This window comes from Rhinolophus ferrumequinum, chromosome 10, assembly GCF_004115265.2.
Source record: "Rhinolophus ferrumequinum isolate MPI-CBG mRhiFer1 chromosome 10, mRhiFer1_v1.p, whole genome shotgun sequence".
Lineage (NCBI taxonomy): Eukaryota > Metazoa > Chordata > Mammalia > Chiroptera > Rhinolophidae > Rhinolophus > Rhinolophus ferrumequinum.
The window spans coordinates 9,802,168-9,824,882 of NC_046293.1; the positions used below are offsets into that span (position 1 = coordinate 9,802,168).

The window sequence follows — 22,715 nt, forward strand, 5'->3', positions numbered from 1 at the left end:
TATACCACCTGGGAGACCCACCAGTGCCTTCAGTGGTAAAAGCTACATGGAGGAACAGCCATCCTTTGAGGCTCATCTTTCTACCTCTGCTCTACCTCCCTCCAGACTGAGCTACACACCTGAGTTCCTCTGGGACAACCCTGTGTCTAGTGCTGTCCTGTGTCCTGAACTCAACAAGGGGGTCCCGAACAGCTGAGTAGGAGCAAGCAGGAGAGGAAGAAGGCTGGGGACAGGATTCAGCTTAGACCCTGAATAATGTCTGGTGCTGGACCCCTGAATGTTCTCTCCATGCAGAACAGTGATCACACACATGCAGGAGTGCCAGAGAAAATGCAGGACCCCAAGGGGGGCTTCATTCAGTGTGCCCCCACCAAAGGCTGATCCCCAGTCCTGTCCTTGAGCGAGGACTTTCCCCACCAAGGAAAGAAGTATTGTACACTCTTCCTGGCCAGGTGTGCCCTGACTGGCAAGAAGTAATCAAAGAACCATCAGGAGAGAATGCCAACAGTTACCCACTCTTTCCCTCTCCTCCTCCATGCCCTTCTTCCCACCAGGAAAAAGGCACAGAAAAAGGCAGGTACCAATGTCTAAATTCGGAGCAGCCGGACTCAGGGTGCCCGTCCTTGTGGTCTACACACTACACTGAGCTCCATATAGCACCAGGTGAGGGTCCCCAATTTGTGTGCACAGTCCTGGGCCTGGCTGGATAGAACCTGAGAGAGAAAGGAGGGGGTGTGGGCTCTAGAGTCTCTGTCCTCAAGGAGTGACTCATTTGTTCATCCATCCATCCATCCATCCATCCATCCATCCATCCATCCATCCATCCATTCATTCCACACAGTCCTGAGTACCATCTCAGTGCCAGGTCATGTGTAGACAACCAAAGAAAGAGATATTAACAGGTTGGGGGTGGACATGAAAACTGAGGACAGTGTGGGAAGGTGCAGGGCAAAAGAGGAACTAACAGGAACAAACGTAATTTCAGCTAACCCTGATTGCGGGTTATCACGTGGCAGGCATCACTCATCGGATTCCTTCAAAACCTTTCTGAGGTTTGTAGGTGACCATCTCCAAGTAACACGTGAGGAGCTTGAGGCTTGGAGAAGCAACATGCAGGCAGTTTGTGTAAACTCACCGTCTGAGTTTGCTCGGGCTGACATAACAAAATACCCTGGACTGTGTGGCTAAAACAGTAGAAATTCATTTTCTCGTAGTCCTGGAGTTTACAAGTCCCAGATGAAGGCGCTGGCCGATTCAGGTCCTGGTGAGATCTCTTTCTGGCTTGTAGACGGCCACCTTTTCCTTGTGTCCTCATGTAGTGGACAGAAGGGTAGGAGGAGGGAGAAAGGAAGGAAGCGGGGAAGAAACGAGAGAGAGAGAGAGAGAGAGAGAGAGAGAGAGAGAGAGAGAGAGAGAGAGAGAGAGAGAGAGAGAATATTGCCTTTTCTTATAAAGACGCTGATCCTATGGGATGAGGACGCCACCTTTATGACCTCACTTAACTTTAATTATCTCAGAAGGCCCTATCCTCAATACCGTTGCATTGAGGGTTAGAGTTTCACCATATAAATTTTTGGGGTCATGATTCAGTTTATAGCCACACTCACATGTGACTGTGAGCAGTAGAGGAGATGGGGGTCCAGCCCAGGTCCACGTGGCTCCCAGCTCTCACCTGCTCTGCTTATTGCAGCCACCACCCCCTGCACCCCCTGTGGCATCAGGGAAGGCTGCGTGCAGGAACTTTGCACCTGAGCTGACAGCAGATACGTAGGCGTTTACAGGGAGACAAAGTGGGTAGAAGTACTTCTGGGAGAAGGAACATTTGCAAAATCATATCTTGGTGTCCACAATTCTAAGAAGCTGGGTGATCTTGTGTTGTCACTTGTGCAGAAACAGGCCTGGGCATCACTTCCGCTTTCTGTTTCTCCATTTCCTACAGAAACATAAACAAAAAGCATGAGAAACTCGCTGCCATCTGGAGACTCCAGCAGAAGGTTGGTCTGTGTGCCTGGCTTTTGGGGACAGGCTGATGGGTGAGATGGGGAGCAGGAGAATGTGGGAAGACTGGGACGGAAGGGACAGGGAGAGTCTGGGGGTGCTGAGTGGGCAGGTGTGTTCTGGGGACTTGGGGAGGTTAGGGCTTGGCCTCTCAGTCAGGTATTGGAATGAGAGGTTGGAGGAGAGAGCTCAGGAGTCAGATATTTGTGTTCTGTCCCTTGCTTTGCCACTAAGGTGTTGCTGACAGGGAAAATAGTCCCTCTTAACTTTAGGCTTCTGTCTCTCCATCTTTAGAATAGAAGCATTGGAGGTGACAATCTCTGAGATCCTTTCCAGCTCTGACACATAGATTTAGAAGTGTGTGTTTGTGTGTATGGAGGTATCTGTGTTTACTGGGGGGTGGGGAACAGAGAAGAGGGATGCAGAAGGTGGAATTTTGAGATACGTTCTGTTTAGGCTCAAAGCTCAATGTGGCTTCATGAGCTCCATTTAGGAGGAGGGGAAGGTCATCCCTTGCCCAGGATTGTATAAGGGCACTGACGCTCTTTGACTACCACCCAGCCCTTTCTCCCAAATGTAGTATATTGACCTTGTATCCTCTACTTTTGCTAAGTTCACTTGGTTGTCATAGCTTGTTATTTTTTATTTTTTGTAGATTCCTTAAAATTATCTGTGTACATACGTATCATCTGTGAATAAAGATAGTTTCACTTTTTCCTTATTAAGGTGTATCCATTTTACTTATTTTTCTTGATTTATTGCATTGGCTAAGATCTCCAGCAAAATGTTTAATAGCAGTGGTGAGAGTGGACATTCTTGCCTTGTTACTGATCTTAGGGGGAGAAATTGTAGCCTTTTCATAGAGGCCCTTTATCAGGTTGATGAAATTATTTTGTAATCCTACTTTGCTGGCAGGCTTTTTTGTTTTTCTTTTTGTAGCATGTATGGGTATTGAATTTTGTCAAATGCTTTCTTTGTGCGTGTTGAGATCATGTAATTTTTCTCCTTTAATCTGTTAATGTAGTAAATTACATTGGCTGCTTTTCAAATGACAAATCAACCTTGCATATCTGGTATAAACCCCATGTCGTCATGGTGTATTATCTTCCTTATATATTGTCAAATTCAACTTGATAATATTCTGTTAAGGATTTTTGTGTCTGTGTTGATAAGAAGTATTGGTCTGTAATTTTATTTTCTTGTAGTATCTTTATCTGGTTTTGCTAAAAGGGTATTGATGACTTTATAAAATGAGTTGGGAAGTACTTCCTCCTCCAAGTTTGTGTAGAATTGACATTATTTATTAGAACTCACCAGTGAAACTATCTGGGCCTGGCATTTTCTTTGTGACAGTGTTTTGAATTATAAATCCAACATTTTAAATAGATATAGGCTTATACAAATTTTATAATTCTTGATTTAGTTTTGGTAATTTGTGTCTTTTAAGAATATTTTCCACTTTATCTAAGTTGACAAAAATAATGGCTTAAAGTTGCTCATTATATTCTCTTATTATTCTTTTAATCTGTAGTGATGCCTCTGTTTCTTTCCTAATAGTGGTAATTTGTGTCTTTTTTCTCTCTCTCTCTTTTTTCTTTTAGCCTAATTAGACGTTTATAAACTTTATTGATTGAAAACAGCAAATTATTAGAGAAAATAATTTTCTCTAATTATTCTTCTATTTCACTGATTTCTGCTCTTATTTCCACCTTTTCCTTATTGGTGTGTAATTTGCTCTTTTTTTCTTGCTTCTTAAGTTGGAAGTCTAGATCACTGATTTTATCTTTCTTCTTCTGTGACATAATTATTTAAAGCCATGTTTCCCTCTAAATGTTGCTTTAACTGCATCTTACACATGTTGATATATTGCCTTTCACTTTCATTCAGTTAAAAATATTTCTGATTTCCCTTGTGATGCTTTCTTTGACCCAAGGGTTATTTAGGAAAGTCTAATTTCTAAATATTTGGGGATTTTCCAGGTATTTATCTCTAATTATTATTGACCTCTGATTTGATTAGAAGACACTATGTATGATTCTAACTCTTTCAAGTTTATTAGGTTTAGTTTTTTGATATAGAATATAATACATCTTGGTGAATGACTTGAGAAAAACATTTATTCTTTTCTCGTTGGGTGGAGTATTTAGTAAATGTCAATTAGATCCAGTTTGTTGATAGCATTGTTTTAGTCTTATATATTTTAACTCATTGTTTTATTAATTATTGAGAGAAGTGTCGAAACCTCCAACTATCATTGTAGATTTGTCTGTTTCTTATTTCAGTTCTGTCAGTTTTTCCTTCGTGTATTTAAAGTTTTCTAATGAAGAGCGTACTTATTTTGGTATCGTTATGTTTTCTTGGTGAATTGACCCCTTTAGCATTAGGAAATATCACTCGTATTAAGAAATGTATTTATCTCACAAATATGTATTGAGCATTGCTCTAGGTACTTGAGATGTATCAGTGAAAAGAGAAGATAAAACAGTCTTGGCCCTCACAGAACATGTGGAGGAGAGGAAGGTGATGGAAAGAAAGGGAGCTAGTGGGGAGGAAGAAACAACAAATGCAAAAAAAAAAAAAAAGAAAAAGTATATTGTATAGTGTGTTAGACAAAAATATGAACTCTAAGGTGTAAGGGACACCAGAATTTGGAGGAAGGTGGAAGTGGGTCAAGGCGTGTTTCATTGAGGAGGTGCTGTTTGAGCAGAGACTTGAAAGAGGCAAGGCGATTAGGCATGTGGCTATCTAAAGGAACAACATTCCATTCAGGGGGAACAGCCAGTGCAAAGACTCTGAGGAAAGAGCATGCCTGGAGTGTTTGAGGAATACCCAGAAGGCCAGTGGGGCTAGAGCACAGTGACTTAGGAGGGGAGTAGTAGGAAAGGAGATCAAAGAGGCAATAGGGGGCTAGATTTTATAAGCCACTGGAAGGACTTTGCTTTTACTCTAACTGTAACAGGGGAACCATGGGCTAGTTTTTATTGGCATCTGCTTATGGCTTCCATGAATAGAAGATGAGGGGAGGCGAGGATGGAAACAGGGAAATCTGAGGAGGCTTTCTCACAATGCTAGATGAGATATGATGGTGACTTGGGCCACCGTGTTGGCACTGAGGGTGGTAAGAAGTGGTTGCTGGAGTGGGCAAAATCCTAATACGAGTAGGCATAAAGGCAGAATGGATGGAGAGAAAGGGGGGTGCTGAGTGCAAAAAAATCTGAAGGCGTTTTACTGCAAAGAAGACAAGAGAAATAAGATGGAAGATGGTAGGAGGAAGTGGGACCAAGAAAAAGTGTTCTTTTGAAGAAGGAAGAAATTACAGCGTGTGGTAGCTCATGGCAGTAATCCAATAGTGAGGCGCAAACTGAAGCTCTAGGAGAGACAGAGGAGGGAGAATTTGTGGAGCCATGGCATTGAGTCGGCAAACCTGGATGGATCCTGTGCATTAGCGGGGGAAGGTGGGGTGGGGTGGCGGCTTTGGAAAGCAGTATGGAGCGTGCATTGACGGCAGGAGGTAAGGGAAGTGGATAGGTACAGGGGCTCATGATGGGAATCGGTGGGGCCGGATCTTCTGTTTTTTCCTGATCAATTTTCCCAGTGAGGGAGAAAGCAGGTGGAGGCTGAGAGTAGGAACAGGTACTGTGGGATTTTAGGTATAAAGGGAATAGAGAAGGTGTGAAATCACCTCCTAGGAGAAGGGGAATGGAGAGAGCCAATGGCCTGGGGAAATGTCATGTGGGGTTTGGTAGCAGTTCTGGGTCATAACCAGGAACTTACAGTGAGACTGGTTGGAGTGGTTTGGTTCAGCTGTGCAGGGGCAGCTGGGGAAGAGTTAGAGTCAGTCAAGATTGCAGGTGTGCCTAGATGGAGAGAAAGGGGGAGAGAGTCGAGGATGGATGCTGATGGTGTACAAAAAGAACCATTGTCTGTACCTACACCCTGCCCCCTGGCAAACTCTGTCTCAACGGGTCCTCCTTCCTACCCTCTTCCTGAGGTAGGAGATAACTTTTACACCGAATTCTATATTAATCGTTCCCTAGTTTTTCCTTAAAGGTTTACCATGTATTGCTAAACAAGATGTTATTAATCTAAGTCTGGAAAACTGACAGGCAACCACACACCTAGCTGATCAGGGAAGGACTGGACTCCTTCTGTTGGGAAGAAGCTCCCAGGAGAAGCAGAGTCATCCCTGGGTCAGGGACCAGCTCTAGCATCCCCCAGGTTTGTAAGAGATCTTGTGGAGCACTTAGTTCTCGTGCGGGGGTCCGAGCACCTCTGTGTGGGGATGTGTTTATGTGTTTTGTAGGTTTCAGAAATTTTGAGGAAGAAAAGAAGCCAAGACACCTGACTTCTCTTTTCATAGCATATCAGGGAAGGCAAAAGTCTCAGCCTCCTGCAGAGAAAAGGGAAGAGACAGGACGAAATGGGCAGGAGACATGCAGTCCATGGTGTTCGTTGAGTGTGTCCCAGTGTGTGCACGTGTGTGCATACGTGTGCGCATGTGTGTGTGTGTGTGTGTGCACGCGCACATCCTTAAGACCAGGGAGATGAAAGTCTCCATCTGTTGCAGGTAGTTCCCCAAAACTTATCCACCAGAAACACTTAAAGAGCTTTATGCAAAGCACACGGACATCATCCCCATAGCAGAATTTGTGAGTACGCAGAATTCACTCCAACACCCTGGTGACCGCTATAAAACTGCAAGTGAGGAGACCCTCCCAGGCCTGGAGGAGAAGGCGCTAACCCGAGGTCCCAGCTGAGGACACAGCAGGGACTGGAGCACAGGCCTCCTGCCTCTCTGGCATCAGAGCCTTCACTCCCTCACCACTGGCTGTGCCCATGGGCATGGAGAGAAAGGTGGGTGGCCTGACCCTTTTCCATATCTCCCCCCTCAGGCATTGAAGAAGGAACAGCAGTGGGCGAAGACCACAAGGGCTGGTGAGATAGGCCTGGCCCCTGGCCCACAGCCAGAACCCTCTGCCGGCCCTGCTCATCCAGCTGACCTGGACATGGCGCTGCCCGCATGGCTGCTCCCCGTAGCCCTGCTGGCCCTGTGCTGGGGACCCAGTGTGGCAGGGGCCCAAGGTGAGCCCGACTGCTCTCTCCCCTTTCCTCCCCTTCCCTACCCACTCCTTACTGCTGGGCCCCTTGGGCCAGGCCACCCCATCCCCAAAATACCCCCCAGGAAGCTCCCAGACCCCGGCAGCTCTGGCCTTGCCTCCCTCCCTTCCCTTCCCTCATTTCTTCTCTCTCCCTGCTCTTTCCCGGCACCCCCATCCCTCCTCCCACACTCCTGCTCATCTTCTCAGGCCTCCTATAAAGCCCTTGTCCTCTGTGTCCCTTCCTGTCCACATTTCTCAGTGTGGCATCCAAAGCCTTTGACCTCCAGGCCGGCCCTTCCAGCCTTTTCTCTGCCCCTCCTTCTCCCTCAGACGCTGCTCCTCTGACACTGGCCGTGACCAGTTCCCACCTCCCTGGGCCCTTGGCCTGGGAGTCTCTCCCCGCTTCAGCCCCAGCAACACCTTCGTGCTTGGAGGCCCAGCTGGGATGGTCCTGAGGCCCACGAACCCCCCTCCCCAAGGGCTCCCAGAGAACGTGACTTCTCTGATCACCATGGGAACCATGGTGATGGTTCCCTTTTCCAACCATCAGGCCTGGCAGCTGACCAAGGACCAGGGTGGGAAGGTCCCAGAGCACAGCTCTGCCCACCGACTCTTAGGGGTACATTGGTGCCTCTCCTCCCAGGCTGCACCTGGGGGTCCAGGGCAGGGCCTGTGCCTGGGGCACATCCCTGTCCTGGGGTGGCAGGGCCCTGTTCCAGGAGCAGGGCACGGCAGGGGCTCAGGGAACATACTGCGAATCAGCTAGAACAATGTGTGCCTCTCCAGACAGGAGGGTCCACAGCCAGCACCCTCACGCCCTCAGGCCCCTGGCCCGCCGGGAGCCTCTAAAGGATTCTGGGAGATTCCTCCCCAGTGCCAGGCACCCAGGGGTGGTGACAAGGGACACCTGGAGGGGAGAGGTGTGACCCCCTTCCTGCCTCTCCCGGGTCAGGGACTGTCCCGATGCAGACCCTGCGCTGCCACAACGACTACACCAGCCACATCACCTGTAGGTGGGCGGCCACCCAGGATGCCCAGCGGCTCATCAATGTGACCCTCCACCGCAGGCTCAATGAGTGAGTGACCCCGGGGCCGGGGCCGGGGGCGGGGGGCTTTGCTGTGTGGGGCGGTGCCGGCTGGGGCTGCTTGGAGGGCGGAGGAGGGCGACCCTGCCAAGGGGCTCCTGCTCCGTCAGGTGACCTGCCAGGCCCGGGTGCTACTCTGTTTCCCTGAAAATGGGACCGAGCCGGAAAATCAGCTCTAATGCGTCTTTTGGAGCAAAAATTAATATAAGACCGGTATTATGTTGTTATGTTATGTTATGTTACGTTATGTTATATAAGACCCGGTCTTACATTATAGTAAAATAAGACCGGGTCTTATAGTAATTTTTGCTCCAAAAGACGCGTTAGAGCTGATGGTCCTCCCAGGTCTGATTTTCGGGGAAACACAGCGGCGTCTGATGCCGGGGCTTCCGGGAAAGCATGTGGGTTAATGTTGATGGTCATAATCTCCCCTGACTTTGTCACAACTTCACAAATCGCCCCACACAAGTCCATCTCAGGTCATCCTCACGGAGAGGTGGGCAGGGAGCACTAAGATGCCCAGTTCACAGATGAGGAAACCGAGACCTTGGAGCTGAGCTCCTTCCCCGGCCACACGGTGGCTAGTGTCCTGTGTGTGGCCTGCAGGCCTGGGCTCCAGCCCTCCCCGAGGCCCTGCCACCTCCGGAGAGAGGGGTTTGTCTGTGCTCCCTGCATGGTCTCTGGGACATACGCCATTTGGGCAGGTGCCTCACACCATGCTGGCGTCTTGTGCGAATGTAACTCACAGTAATAGAAATAATTACACGGCTGGTGTCACCAGGTTTGGGGAGCCCTCTCAGGGGCTGCCCTAGGGAGGAGCCAGCTGTCACACCCACAGCACGGCCATTGAGCGCTGTCCTGCTCTCTGGGAGCCTCCGTCTTCCCTTCAGCCTCCTCACCACCAGCCCACCTCCTACCCTTGGCTGTGACCTGCTTTCTCCTGCACTGGGACCCCAGACTCCCCGGAAGAGAAGGCCCAGCCCCCTGCACGCTCTCCCTGCAGGCGCCCGAGTCTGCAGCCTCCCTGGATCTGCCTGCAGGGATTTCCTGTCCCGTCCTGTCTGAGGCCACAGCCGGGGTCCCATCTGGTCTTACTGCTTAAGGACATCGCTGCCACCACGGTCCCCACTCACCCCTGTGCCATCGATGGGCCCTCTGCAGGATCATTCCCAGTCACTGAACCACGGGGCCCAACCCCCACTTACAGAGACTAAGCAGGGCTGCAGCTCGTGGTGCCTCCTGCCCTGTCTCCTCCTCCTGGGGCCCATCCTCCGCCTCCTTTTGTGGTGACACTCCTCTACCTTTTTCCATCTACCCCCTTAAACCCACTCTGATAAGAGTTTCACCCCTACCAGTCAAGTTCACCTGTGACCTCATGTTGCTAAACCTAAAGTTCAATCTTCAGCCTTCTTTACCTGATTCGTTGGCCTTACCTGGCGCCGGTGACCGCCGTTCCCACATGACCTCCAGGACAGTCACTCCCACGTGTGCCTCTTTGGTCTCACACTGCCTCAGGGCAAATGTCAACTGCCCACATTGCCTTCCCTGGACACCCATGTCTAGTGGTACTCCATGTCCCTTTTCCCTGTGTACTTGTCTACATAAAGTTGCCTCCGTTTGACACACGACCTATGTTATTCAGTTGTTTCATGTGTGTCTCCCTCTGTCAGGCTGTTGGCTCTGCACTGTGTGTGTTTTGTTCACAGCCAGGTCCACTGACCCCAGACCAAGCCTCACACAAAGGAACAACCCACTAATGTTATAAATGCGTGATTCTTCTTCACTCCGGACTAAACCATGTCCTCTCCCGGCAGGGGCCCCCGGAAACCAGTGTCCTGTGACCTCAGTGACAACATGCTCTGGTCAGACTGCCCTTCTCTCCCCTGTGTGCCCAGAAAATGCGTCATTCCCCAAAAGCTTTTTACAAATACGGACAGAGATAACTTCTCATTCCGACCAGACAGGCCTCTGGACACCGATCTCACCGTTATTCCAACCCAGCACGGTGAGGCCTGGGGTCCCTGGCCAGGGTGGTCCCCGTGTGGACAGTGGGCCCCGGGGAGGCCAGAGACTGTAGGGAGGAGATCTTTTTGTGCTGCGCACTGAGAGGTGCCGGACTCTGGGCAGGTGGAAAACAGAAGGAGGAGGGTGGAGAGCACAGAGGGCGTAACATGAGCCACAGGGCCCTCTGCTGGGCAGGAGGCCACGCAGGCTGCATCCTGGCCAGTGGGGACATGGGGACAGGGAGGCTGCATTTAGAGTTTAATTGCCACCACATACAGCTTAGGCTATATGTGCACAGCTACCTGTGCAGCCTTACTCCCGGTCACACTGAATCCCCACGATTTGGCAGATGAAGGGCCTAAGGTCTCTAGAGGAGTGGGGTCTTGTCCAAGGTCACTCAGCTGGTCAGGGCACCGCTGGGCCTGGAACCCAAGAACGTCCACACAGAGGCCTCGCAGGCTCTTAACCAGGCCCACGGTTGTCCAGCCCCTCATGGGCACGTGACTTCCTCTCCCTGCAGTGCAGCCCCCCGCACCCCAGGACCTCCACGTCAGTGCTGCCGGGGACCAATTCCTGCTGACCTGGAGTGTGGCCCTCGGCGCCTCCCAGAGCCAGTGGCTGTCAAACCTGCAGTTTGAGGTGGTCTACAGGCGGCTTCAGGACTCCTGGGAGGTAGGGACCTCAGCCCGCTCGGCCCAGAGCCCACAGGGACCTGGCCCAGCGGACACCTGCTCCAGCGATCACTCTCTCCCAACAGGACGCCCCCACCGTCTCCTCCATGTCTCCAAATGCCACCCTGGGGCGAAAGCAACTCCTGCCCAGCAGCACCTATGTGGCCCGAGTGCGCACCTGGCTGGTCCCGGGCTCGGGGCTCTCTGGACGGCCCAGCCAGTGGAGCCCAGAGGTTCTCTGGGACTCCCCACCGGGTAATGGATCCAGTGGGCTGCTGGCCCTCTGTGGGGAGGGCAGCTCATTACAGCCTGGACAGAAGGGGTTCAGGGGCCCACATGCAGATTCCTACACCCTTCTGTGCCACGTGTTTACAGTCGCCTCCCTGGGCCCATCCCACCCCCACCCCCACCCCACCCCACGGTGACTCTGCAGAGGCAGCGGCAGCACCTTGCTCAGCCTGGGGCCCCAGGGCCTGTACACTTTCTGGCCTGAAATAATTACAACGACCATCACAATGGTGGTACGAGCAGCTGTGTTTTCATGAGAGCTGTACTACGTGCAGACAAACCACCATTCTTGTGTTAAGTCCCCCAACACTGAAACTAGATGCTGATTCGTTTTACGTGGGGGTATGACAGTCCACAGATTCCACTCTCTGACCTGTGGTCACAGAGCGGGCAGGGGCAGGCGATAGTTTAACCCCTGGTCTTTGGGGCCCCAAAGCCCATCTCATGCTGGGCAGCCACTGAGAGCTAGGGAACGAATGAAGGAGGGAATGAGTGAGGGACTGTCTCCATTTCCAGGGGACGAGGCCCTGCCCCAGAATCTCCAGTGCTTATTCGACGGGGGCACCGTGCTCAGCTGCTCCTGGGAAGTGAGGTCTGAGGTGACCAGCTCGATCTCCTTCACCCTCTTCTACAAGTCCAGCCCCAACGCTGAAGGGTGAGTGTCCCCTCTTTTGTGCCTCCCCTCCCCTAGGCACTGCCCTCTCCAGGCCACCAGTGCCTCTGGGACCCCCATCCCCAGGTAGCTACAGCTCATCCTGAGGTCTCATTCCTCCTGTCGTCCCTGCCTCCCCCTGCCCTCATCTCTGCCGTGATCCTCAGGGAGCAAGAATGTTCCCCAGTGCTGATGGAGAAGGCGAGTGGTCCTTACGTCCGGCACCGATGCCAGATCCCCGTGCACGACCCCTGGAACCACAGCCTGTACATCGTCTCAGTTCGGCCAAAGGAGGAGGAGAAATTTATAAAGAGCTCAGACAACAGTGAGTTTGCCCCCAGCCTTCTAAGGGGGATGCGGTCTCAGGAGGGCAGTGTTTCACTGTGTAACCCGTATAACTCAGGGTTCCCTATGGCTCATGCTCACGTTTGTCACGTTCAGCAAAACGCAGTCTAGTGAACAAAGTGAACAAACATAATTAGAATCTCTTCTTGAAGTTCTCAAGAAGCAATACTGCAACAACGACCGTGGCAAATAATATGAAAGAATGCGGAATTGATATCCCCAGGATCACGTCCTTAACACAGTTTCCTCCATTCTTCTCGCTGCGCTTTCCTGTCCAGCTCTGCAACTTCTTCGCTAGAGCTCCTGCTGCCGGCCAGGCCATCCTGGAACTCCCACCAAATTCTCCTTCTATTCCCTGATTGGGGTTTTCTCATTCCAGTTTCTAAAGTCCTCTTCTAATGAAGCTTTTCAGTCTTTAACAATTGACCCATGATTTCCTTCATCAGCTGGGGACAAGGGTGTGTGAAAACAAGCTGCGGTTCCTTGCAGGGTAATAACCCTGGTCCCTGTTATGCAGTTAGAATTCAGTGAACTAACCCATGCAGACTGACGTGGCTAGCAGAGCCTAGGAGACTCACTACTCCGGGATAGAGTCCATTATGGTGATTTTGTCATCACGTAAATACTAGCAGTAACCCATCCTGTGGGTTGCAAGACTACAAAACAGGTGTAACTCAGTGTCAACCGAGAACAGGGCTGCTCAGGTCACAATGGAAGACATAATAAAATGGGCTTAAGTCCCCGAGATGGGCGGGACCTGGGGCCCACGGCCAGGGGAGACAGCACCTGTGACCAGCATGGAACACAAGGAATGTTCCACAGGAGGGATGTTAGGAACAATGTTCCCTGAAAGTTTCACTTCCTTCAGTCCAGCTGGCTCCCCCGACACTCAACGTGACCAAGGGCAGAGACGGCTACAGCCTGAGCTGGGAGGTACAGGCAATGCTCTTCCCGCACATAAAGCACACCTTCGAGGTCCAGTACAAGCAGGACGCAGACTCATGGGAGGTGAGGGGTGTGGCCTGGCGGGGCTTGGGCGTGAGGGGTGTGAGACTATATGCAGGGGGACACAGCCTGCCAGATGCCTGGCGTCACAGGTGACGAGTCAGGGACGCCACTGGGACTTGGTGATCACGTCCTGTGTGGTCAGCAGGTCACTGTCCCTTCCCTTGGTGAAGGAACCGAGGCTCAGCGGGGTAATGTGACTTAGCCAAAAGGAACACGAGTAACTCAGAATTGCAAAGGGATCACAGATGGATGTCAGGGCAGGGAGGGCTGCGATGCCGGCTGAAGGGTTTTCAAAAGTCATAAAGGGGACATTACTTCGGAGGAATCTAATCCGGAATACAACTGTGCAGCCGCTAAGAGCAGAGCGGCTCCTGGTGAAACAGGCAGGGCTCCAGCGCGGGGCTCGGTCTCTGGATCCCACCCCTGGTCGTCCTCCGATCTGTGTGCAGGACCTCAGGCTCTACAGAAATCAGACCAGAAACGGTGGAGCCAGCCCCTGACCCTCAGGCTGGAAATGGGGAAACTGAGGCCAGGAGCGGGTGGGGCAGTGCTGACGCTGAGATTGGGCCCCCTGCCTCCTGAAGCCTTGTCTCAGAGTCTAGAGTCAGTCACCCTGCACCGCATTCCTGGGAAGGTCAAAATTGGGGTCCAGGCGGCCCCAAGACACTGGGAGGTGGAGGGGATCAAGGAGCAGGTGGGACATAGTGACCCCGTCAGGGCTCCTGGGCCTCAGTGTTGTCACAGGGGTGCTTGCAAGAGGTGTGATGTCCGGTTCCATCCGGACTGCTCCCTGGTTTACGCCTAGGGAGGGTCCTCCACGGTGCGGCTGCTCCTGTCTCAGACCTGGGGTCCAAGCGTAATCTGGGGCTGATGGGTAACAGACCTGCGTTTGCGGGGGAAGGGTTGCAGCTGTGCTGACATGCGCCCTGAAAGTTGCCTCAGCCTCAGCATGCCTGCTGATACCCCTGCACCCACAGGAGAGCAAGACAGAGTCCCTCAAGAACACACGTATCCTGTCGTTGCCACCTCTGGAGCCCTCCACCACGTACCAGGCGAGAGTGAGGGTCAAGCCGTACCATCGCTACAATGGGATCTGGAGCGAGTGGAGTGAAGAGCGCTCCTGGGACACTGAGTGGGGTATGTCTCCCCGATCTCCACCCAACCCTCTTGCTATAGCCCAGCTGGGAAGGGACAGGGGTGATGTGGGCACAGAGATGTGGCCCCACCCAGCACAGCATCCTTCCCACCCACGTGTCACTAGTGACACCGGGTGTGCAACACAGACCTAAGGTGAGGTCTTGAGAGAGCAGAGAAGAGCAGGTCTCATCAGCCGTCCTTCCTCAGACTGGACCTTAGCCCTCTATTAATATGACCAAGGTTTCATAGCCTTTGTGGCAGCCACTACCCAGTGACCATCAGCCCAAATTTCCAGTTACCATGGCAGCAAACATCAGGAGCTACAGACAGAGGTCTGAGATGGGAAGGTTTTGGTTCGATTCTTAATCTTCCTCATTTCCCTGCACTTGCTCCTTCCATTTGTCCCTCACTTTTCACCACCAGGAGTGGCCACTGGGAGACAGTACAAGACTGGGCCGGGAGGTAGTTGCAGAGAGAGAAGGGAGGAGGTGTTGGCAGCGGGCGCCCCAGTCCAGGCAGCCTTACCAGGGCAGGAGCCCCAGCGAGATGGGCGTGATGAAGCAGAAGGAAGAGCTGGCCTGCTGGGCCCAAGGGAAGAACACCAGGGCCTCTTGGAGGGGCCCAGCCTCTGAGGGGTCCAGGCTGCCCAGCAGGAAGGGTGGAGGCCCTGAGAGACCTTGGCACCAGCTGCTTCCTCCGCCAGCATGGTTTGCCCATCTCTGCCTCTCCAATCCTCTCTGTTGCTCCAGGCCGAGCTTATATGCTGCCTCCTTCAGGAAGTCCCCCTAGTTTCCATGGGCTGCAGTCACTGTCTCCCCCAGGCACCTCCTGCTCCTGGAAAGGATGTACCCCACTGTTTCCTCTCCACACTCAAACATTGTGTGTGGGGTACAGACCATGCCCTCTTCTTCAGGCCCATGTCTGGCCCCTCTGTACCCTCCGAGGCAGTGAGCTTCTGGAGCACTGCACGTGCACAGAGCAGGCTGGGCTGGGGGACACCTACCAGGCCGCACCCGCCCCCATCTCCTGAGCCTCCAGCCTGTGCCTCCCCAGATGCTAACGCTCGTGTTTCCTTCCTGGCTGCCCGGAAGTGCTGCCCATGTGGGTCCTGGCGCTCATCCTGGTGGCCACCACCCTCGCCTTACTCCTGGCCCTCCGCCTCTGTGGCATGTACGGGTACAGGTAAGGGGACCTCATGATGGGTGGGAGTACCCAGGACCCCAGGTGCTGCTCCCTCTGCCACCCAGTTGTGGGGGTTCTTGGAAATCCTGCTCTCTCCCTGGGCCTCAGTTTCCCCCATGTACACGAGCATGGACAGCTGCCCTGAGGTCTGGCAGTTCTCAGCTCCCTGCTGTCTCTCCAGGCTGAACCGGAAGTGGGAGGAGAAAATCCCCAACCCCAGTAAGAGCCAACTGTTCCAGGTAGGATCTGGCTGTGAGGGTGGCTGGGTGGTACGGGCTCCTGTGCTCCTGCACCCATGTCCCCGTGCCCTGTCCTCTTCCCCTTCTTGGGGGCTTTGAGTTGCAGCAACGGTGGCCAGGATGGGCCGGGAAGCTCTAAGAGTAGGGCCAGCACCTGCAAGTTCAGCCCTGTAGACCCCGGGGCCCCACAGATGCACAGGCGCCCTGGCTGTCAGGGCCCACGTGGAGCAGGGGAGAGACTTGAGGAGGGTGGGGAGGTCGGAGGCACATTGGTTCCCTGAGGACAGGACAGCAGAGCTGAGCTTTGAGGGATCAGGGTGGTGTCAGGCGGGAAAGGTCACTGCGGGCAGAAGGCATGTGTGGGGGGAGACACGACCCCTCATGAAGGGAACGGAGCAGGTGGGCAATGAGGCTGGGGGCACGGCACGGGCGCTGAGATGGCCACAGAGGGAAGGGAGCCCTTTGGTCAGGCAGGACTAGCTCCCCCTGTGGAGGGTCCCAAGGCCAGTGTGGGCCGAGCAGGGGCCGAGCATGAAGGCAGCAACAACCTAGATGACAGGCTCACCGGGACAGGCTCCCTGTCCTCAGATGCTGGAGTGGAGGATCCCAGGGAAGCCCTGGCCCTCTCTGGCGACCCCTTCCTGGTGTCACGAGGCTGCGGCCTGTCCTGAGCAGGCTGAGATTCCTCCCATGTCTGGGGCCTCACTGATGCCCTGTCAGCCCCACAGCCCCCACCCGACCATCACCGTCCCAGGCCCCACACTCACGGGCACAAATGCCCTTCTCTTCCAGAACGGGAGTGCGGGGCTCTGGCTCCCAGACAGCATGGCGGCCCTCACCAGCAGGAGGCCCTCACACAAGGGACCGTGGGGCAGCGGCTTCCCTGGGCTGGAGGGGTGAGTGTCTGGGCCTGGCTCCCTGGGAGCTGGGAGGGTGGCTCGGTGGAGGTGGCCTCTGGCCTGTGACTCAGTACGAAGGGATCCATGAGGTGGCTCGCCCTAAAGCAGGGGGCTCCCATCTGGACATGGGGAGACCTTCCTGATTCCCAGGTGAGCGAGGGCCATCACTCAAATTTGAGCAGAGGCAGGAGACTGGAGCTGAGGACCTCTCGGGCCCTGCTGCCTCAGGGTGGCTGCGGGGCTGCACACTCTCACGGTTAGCGCCTGTGCCACCGGCTCACCACGAGCCCTCAGAAGAGGGGACTGTGTCCTGGGGGACTCGGGGAACGAGGGAATGACTGAGCATGCACAGGCTGGGCACATGTGAAGGAGCAGAGGCTGAGCGGGCATACTGGGCAGAGGAAGACCTTGAACAAGACCGTGGGGGCTGGAAGGCAGCCCCACAGGGAGACAGAAGGAAAGTGCGGGTGTCTGCTCCGGGCCTGCACACCACCGTGCCCTGCTCTGTGCTCCCTGGGAGCTGCTGGGCCCAGGCGCCTGCACAGGTCCCTGCTCCACAGCCCCTGGTGCATGAGCTGAGTTATCTGCCCAGGGCGGTGCCAGCATCTCTGTACCTATATTCCCCACAGGGTGTCCCATGTAGACTACGGGCATTGCGAGGTGTCCCCTCTCACCACGGAGGACCTGAAATGTGCCCCTGACTCACCATCGGAGCCTGACCCAGCACTGGCTGCCTCGGACCTCCCCACGGAGCCGCCCCCCAGCCCCCAGCCCTGCCTGTCAGCTCCGTCAAGCAGACCTGAGAGGAAGGTTTCTGGCTTCGACTTCAATGGCCCCTACCTGGGGCCACCCCACAGCCTCTGCCTGCCTGACCTCGTGGGTCAGGAGGCTCCCGCACAGATGGGCATGAGTCCGAAGCCGCTGCCTCCAGGGTCCCTAGAGTACATGTTTCTGCCTGCAGCTGGGCAGGTGCAGCTGGTCCCACTAGCCCAGGTGATGAAACAAGGCCAGGCCACAGGTGTGGAGAGGAAGCCCTGCCCAGAGGCCAAGGGCAGCCCTTCCCTGGAGTCAGGGGCAGGCCCTGCCCCTCCTGCTCCTGAGCCGATGGTGGGTGGTCAGGACCGGGACAGCCCCATAGCTCTGCCCACGGCCTCTGGGGGCCCTGAGGACAGCATCGTGGCATCTGGTTACATCACCACTGCAGACCTGGCACTCATTCCACCCAAAGGGGCATCGTCTGCTTCGCGGGTTTCCCCTCTGGGCCTCCCTTCAGTCCAGAATCACCGCCTCCCTCCTGGAGTCACAGATGCCCACCCTGATGTCCCAGCCCCCGTGAAATCAGTGTTTGAGGGACGTGTGGATCTCCCTCAACGCACAGGCCAGTCCCCCAACTCCTCTCTGGGCAGGCTTGCTGCCTGAACCCAGGGGTGCCCCAAGGAGATGTGACCCCATCCTCCTGATACCCTGAGGGGCTCCTGGTCCTTGGCAGGGGGGTGATTATTGTCTGCTCTCCAGTTTGGGAACATGCCAGCTCCCTCTCCAGGACATGCTCTCACTCCTGGAAGGTGGTGCTCTGACTACATTACCCTGGCCAAGTGCCCTTGCCGGTCCAATGTAAAGGAGCAGGTACAACTCTGCTTTTAAGCAAGGAAGCCACTGTAGGACCAGCACCACCCAGGAATGACAACAGGCCTGGACAGGTGAGGCCACTCCCCCTGGCTCAGCTGAATCTCTGGAATTTGCGTTCTCGCTTTGATCCATCCCCTGGCTCCTTCCCTGGCTCTTTCTGTACGTCCAGAGGAGGCCACTGTGTGGCAAAGGGGTGATTCTCAAACTTCATCATGCTCCAGAGTCAACTGCAGAGCTTGTTACAACATAGTTTTTGGTTCAGTAGGTCTGGGGTGAGACCTGTGGGTTTGTATTCGAGTTCCCAGGTGGTGCTGAGGCTGTTGGCCTGGGACCTCACTTTAAAGACCCCTGCGGTAGAAGAAAGTGTGGACACGGACCCCTCACTCATTCTGTGTCTTTGTGTGTGTCTTCAATTATTTGGATGTGATCGTCGTTCATTTTCCACATCTGCGTTGTCTATTTATTGCATACTGGGAAGGAATGGCTCGTAATTAAGATGAATTACGAGCCATTATTCAAGATTTCCCCCCGCTTTGTTATCTTTTCATTACTGAAGTTTAGTTTCACTGTCTTGTGGCAGAAAATGTAACCTGTAAAATTCCTGCCTTCTGGAATTTCTTTAAAATTTTCCTGTGGCTAAGTAGATCAATATTTACATATGTGTTCCCTAAGACTAAGAGAAGAAAGTATAATCTCTATTTATATGTTTTACATATATTGTATTATATGTTATACACTTGCAAATATACATATTCACCTATATAACTCACTTGTTAATTACTGTTTCCATGTAAGTTCTTTCCAGAGGCAGTAGAGTGAAGAGAGTAATATCTCCAATTCTGTAGCTAGAGTGTGTGGGTTCCCTATCGTTAGGGAAATTCCCAACCCCTCTGTGTCTCTGTTTTCTCATCTGCAAAATGGGATGATAATCGTGCCTATCTTGTAAAGTGGCCAGGAGAACTAGGAGAGTAAAGTGCCTGGCATATATTTATATGCTATTTAAGTGTCAGCTCATATAATTCCTCTCATTCATTCACACATTTATTGAATGTCTGCTGTGTGCCTTGTACTTGGCCTCGCCCCTTGCATCCTTATACATTTATTTTATTTATATGATTTTCCAAATACGAGTATAAAACAAATGCATGAAATTTTCCAACTGGGGTTTCAGTTTTATCAAATTCTCTCATATTTATAAGGATTTGCCTGATGGATTGTCCTATGCTGTTCAGTTTTAAAAGGTTTGTGATCATTACATCTTCAAGGATTGTTATTTTGTTGTGGTTGTAAATATCCTTCTTTGTCCTATTTAATACTCTTGGCCCTAAATGTTGTTTAATCTGGTATTAATCGTGCTCCCTGCACTGTGGTGTTATCATTATTAGCATTTGCCTAATATGCCTTTTCCATCCCATTATTTTCAACTTTCAAGTCCTTTGTTTGGGGTGTTGGGGGGACAAAGTCCCGGAGAGCAGTTTCCAGGCTCTCGGCCTCACATGGAAAGGTGCTGGCTCGGTTATTAGATGGCCATCAGCTGTAGCTGGGTGGCCATCAGCTGTTACTGGTTAGCCATTAGCCACTAATATAACTGCTATGGCTACACTAGGGAGTTAGTTGGTTTGTTAGCAGAGAAGTGGACGGTAGATTGCAGATCGTGTGGATCCTGCTTCCTGTGTCTCCAACCCAGCCACCAATGAGACTATAGTAGTATGAACTCCCATCCATGGCTCCACTGGTGTTCCATTTTGGCCTCGTGATATCCTGCGTTCTTGAGCAGAGAGCGGGACCAGAGACCCCGCATGACAGGTGTGTGTCTTGAAAACAGACTAGAGTTGCATTAAAAACTATTTGATCAGATCTGAGAATCCTTGTCTTAGTGGCTCGGTTTGCTTTTATTGTGATAATAAATAGATATTTGCTTTTGTTTCTTCTTTTTCATTTTCATTGCTTCCGATACATTAACATACTTTTTAAAATATTGGCTTTATTTTACAGAAGTAGCACATAAACATAAAAAAGTCAGTTTGAAAGTATGGAGACTAAAAATGTCCCAATTCTTCCCCTTACTAGACGGAAAAACCCCTCTTGTGGGTTGTTGCATGTTTTTGAAAGGTTTTCCGTTTACATTTATAAACTGGAGCTTAGTTTGATTACTTCCCTCCAGCCCTCTACAACATGTGATCTACTCAAAAGACTGTTCCAGGCCTTACTTTTTAAAATTAATGTGTCTTGGAGCGCTTTCCAATAATATTCTTTCTTTTCATTGGCTACATGATATTCCACAAGCTTCATACACATCTCTTCCTATCCGAGGCAGTAGTTAAGGGACTATACTATTGTTCTTCCTATGGTTTCTCTTTCTGGAAGGCAGACAATACTGTTATAAACATCTATGCACCTATATTTTTGGGTGTGTATCCCAAATATTTTTACAAACAAAATTGCAAGGTCAAAAGTTATGCATTTTTCATTTTGCTTGATATTGTCTAATAAACTACTTATCACTAAAATCGTATAGGAGTACCTGGTCAAGAGAATGAAAAGGCAAGCCACAGTATGGGAGAAAATATTTGAAAAAGACACATCTGATAAAAAAAATTATTATTCAAAATTTTCAAAGAACACTTTTTTTAAAAATTAAAGTTTATTGGGTTGACAATTGGTAGTAAGTTACATAGATTTCAGGTGTACAGTTCTGTATTACATCATCTATAAATCCCATTGTGTGTTCACCACCCAGAGTCAGCTCTCCTTTCATCACCATATATTTGATCCCCCTTACCCTCATCTCCCACCCCCCTCCCCCCTTACCCTCTGATAACCACTAAACTATCATCTGTGTCTATGAGTTTTTGTTTCTCATTTGTTTGTCTTGTTCTTTTGTTGTTTTTGGTTTATATACCACATATCGGTGAAATCATATGGTTCTCTGCTTTTTCAGTTCAGAGAACTCTTAAAACTCCGCAATAAGAAAATAAATAACCCTATTGAAAAAATGGACAAAAGACCTGAACAGACACACCTCACTCAAAAAGATATACAGGTCGCAAATAAGCATATGAAAAACTGTTCCACATCCTATGTCACTAGGGAATTACAAGTAAAAACAATGAGATGCCACGACACACCTATTAGAATGGCCCAAATCCAGAAGACTGACACCACCAAATGCTGGCGAGGAAGTGGAGCAACAGGAACTCTCATTCATTGCTGGTGGGACTGAAACATGGTGCAGACACTTTGGAAGACAGCTCGACAGTTTCTTACAAACTAAACATACTCTTACCATATGGTCCAGCAATCATGTTCCTCGGTATTGACCCAAAAGAGCTGAAAACTTTTGTCCACACAAAAACCTGCACACCCATGTTTATGGCAGCTTTATTCACGAGTGCTAAAACCTAGAAGCCACCCAGATGTCCTTCAGTAGGTAAACAGATATGAAAGACTCAGACACCGCTCAGCTCCCCACTCAGGAAAGCCCAACGGCCCAGCTGCTGATAGCCTCCAGCTGTGACTCCTTCCTTCTTCTCAGGGTGCCCCTAGGTGATGACTGACACAAAGGCCCCAGGACCTGGCCATTTCTGCCCAGTGTGGGGCCCTTCGAAAAGGCACGTTTTGCTCCCGAGTTCTCTGTGGGTTGGCAGATCTTTCATCAGCCCCTCCTGCCTAGCATCGCTTCGTCCCCTTTCCTTTCATCCCCAGCCCAGCATGTGCACGTGTACCTCCATCTCAGGGACAACTTGCTGGAGGCCTCAAGCCATCACGATTCCTTAGTCATCACCTGCTACATGCACAGTCCTCAGGGGCAGACAGGTGAGGGAGACATCGTCCTCCACGCAAGGTCTCTTAGGACTTCAGTGAACGAGAATGTGCACCGTTATTATTGAGCTTCCAGGCAAATACAAACATTTTTCATGGTCACTTCTGTCACGGCCTCCCCACTTCCTCGAATCAGCTTGGTTTATGGATTTTTCTGCTTTGCCAAGCAATGCGAATCATCTCGCATCCAGGTGAGAGACCTTGCTTTTGAGGGTAGGCTCTGAACCACAAGACCAGTGTTCGAATCCTGACTGCCACCTACTGGCTGGTTGACCCAGAACACGTGATGTGACCTCTCTACTTCCTCACTTACAAAAAGGGTATGATAAAGATAGTACCATCTGTCTCAGAAGGTTGTGAACAGTAAATGAGCTGATTCCCCCTACAGCAATTAAGCAGGGCCTGCCAGGAATAAGCTCTCAATAATCCTCAGCTATTTTGATGGGGAATTCAGTCTCTTACTTAGCTCTCCACTCTCATTAGAGAGCAAATACAGGATGCCCAGTTAAATATGAACTTCAGAAAACAACAAATAATTTTTTTACCATGAGTATGTCCTTTATACTCCCCCCTCCCCCAGCACCCCCACCACCACCGTCTTTCTTCTTCACTCCCTGCCTTCTGGCTGGTCCCAGGAACGCCCCCTGCTGCTCACTC

The 22,715-nt window shown here is 51.6% G+C and overlaps 1 protein-coding gene across 1 annotated transcript; it reads left to right on the forward strand.

Moving 5' to 3' along the window:
• Positions 1-1,899: 1,899 nt before the first annotated feature.
• LOC117028020 (cytokine receptor common subunit beta-like) lies at positions 1,900-20,208 on the forward strand. Its single transcript, XM_033116141.1, is given in 16 exon segments — positions 1,900-1,994; positions 6,891-7,080; positions 8,050-8,173; positions 9,997-10,187; positions 10,707-10,858; positions 10,944-11,112; positions 11,662-11,800; positions 11,965-12,122; positions 13,011-13,150; positions 14,128-14,287; positions 15,379-15,469; positions 15,651-15,708; positions 16,501-16,604; positions 17,237-18,000; positions 18,003-18,089; positions 18,092-20,208. Coding segments are annotated over 15 exon segments (2,547 nt in total). The 5' UTR covers positions 1,900-1,994; positions 6,891-7,004; the 3' UTR covers positions 18,226-20,208.
• Positions 20,209-22,715: the final 2,507 nt, after the last annotated feature.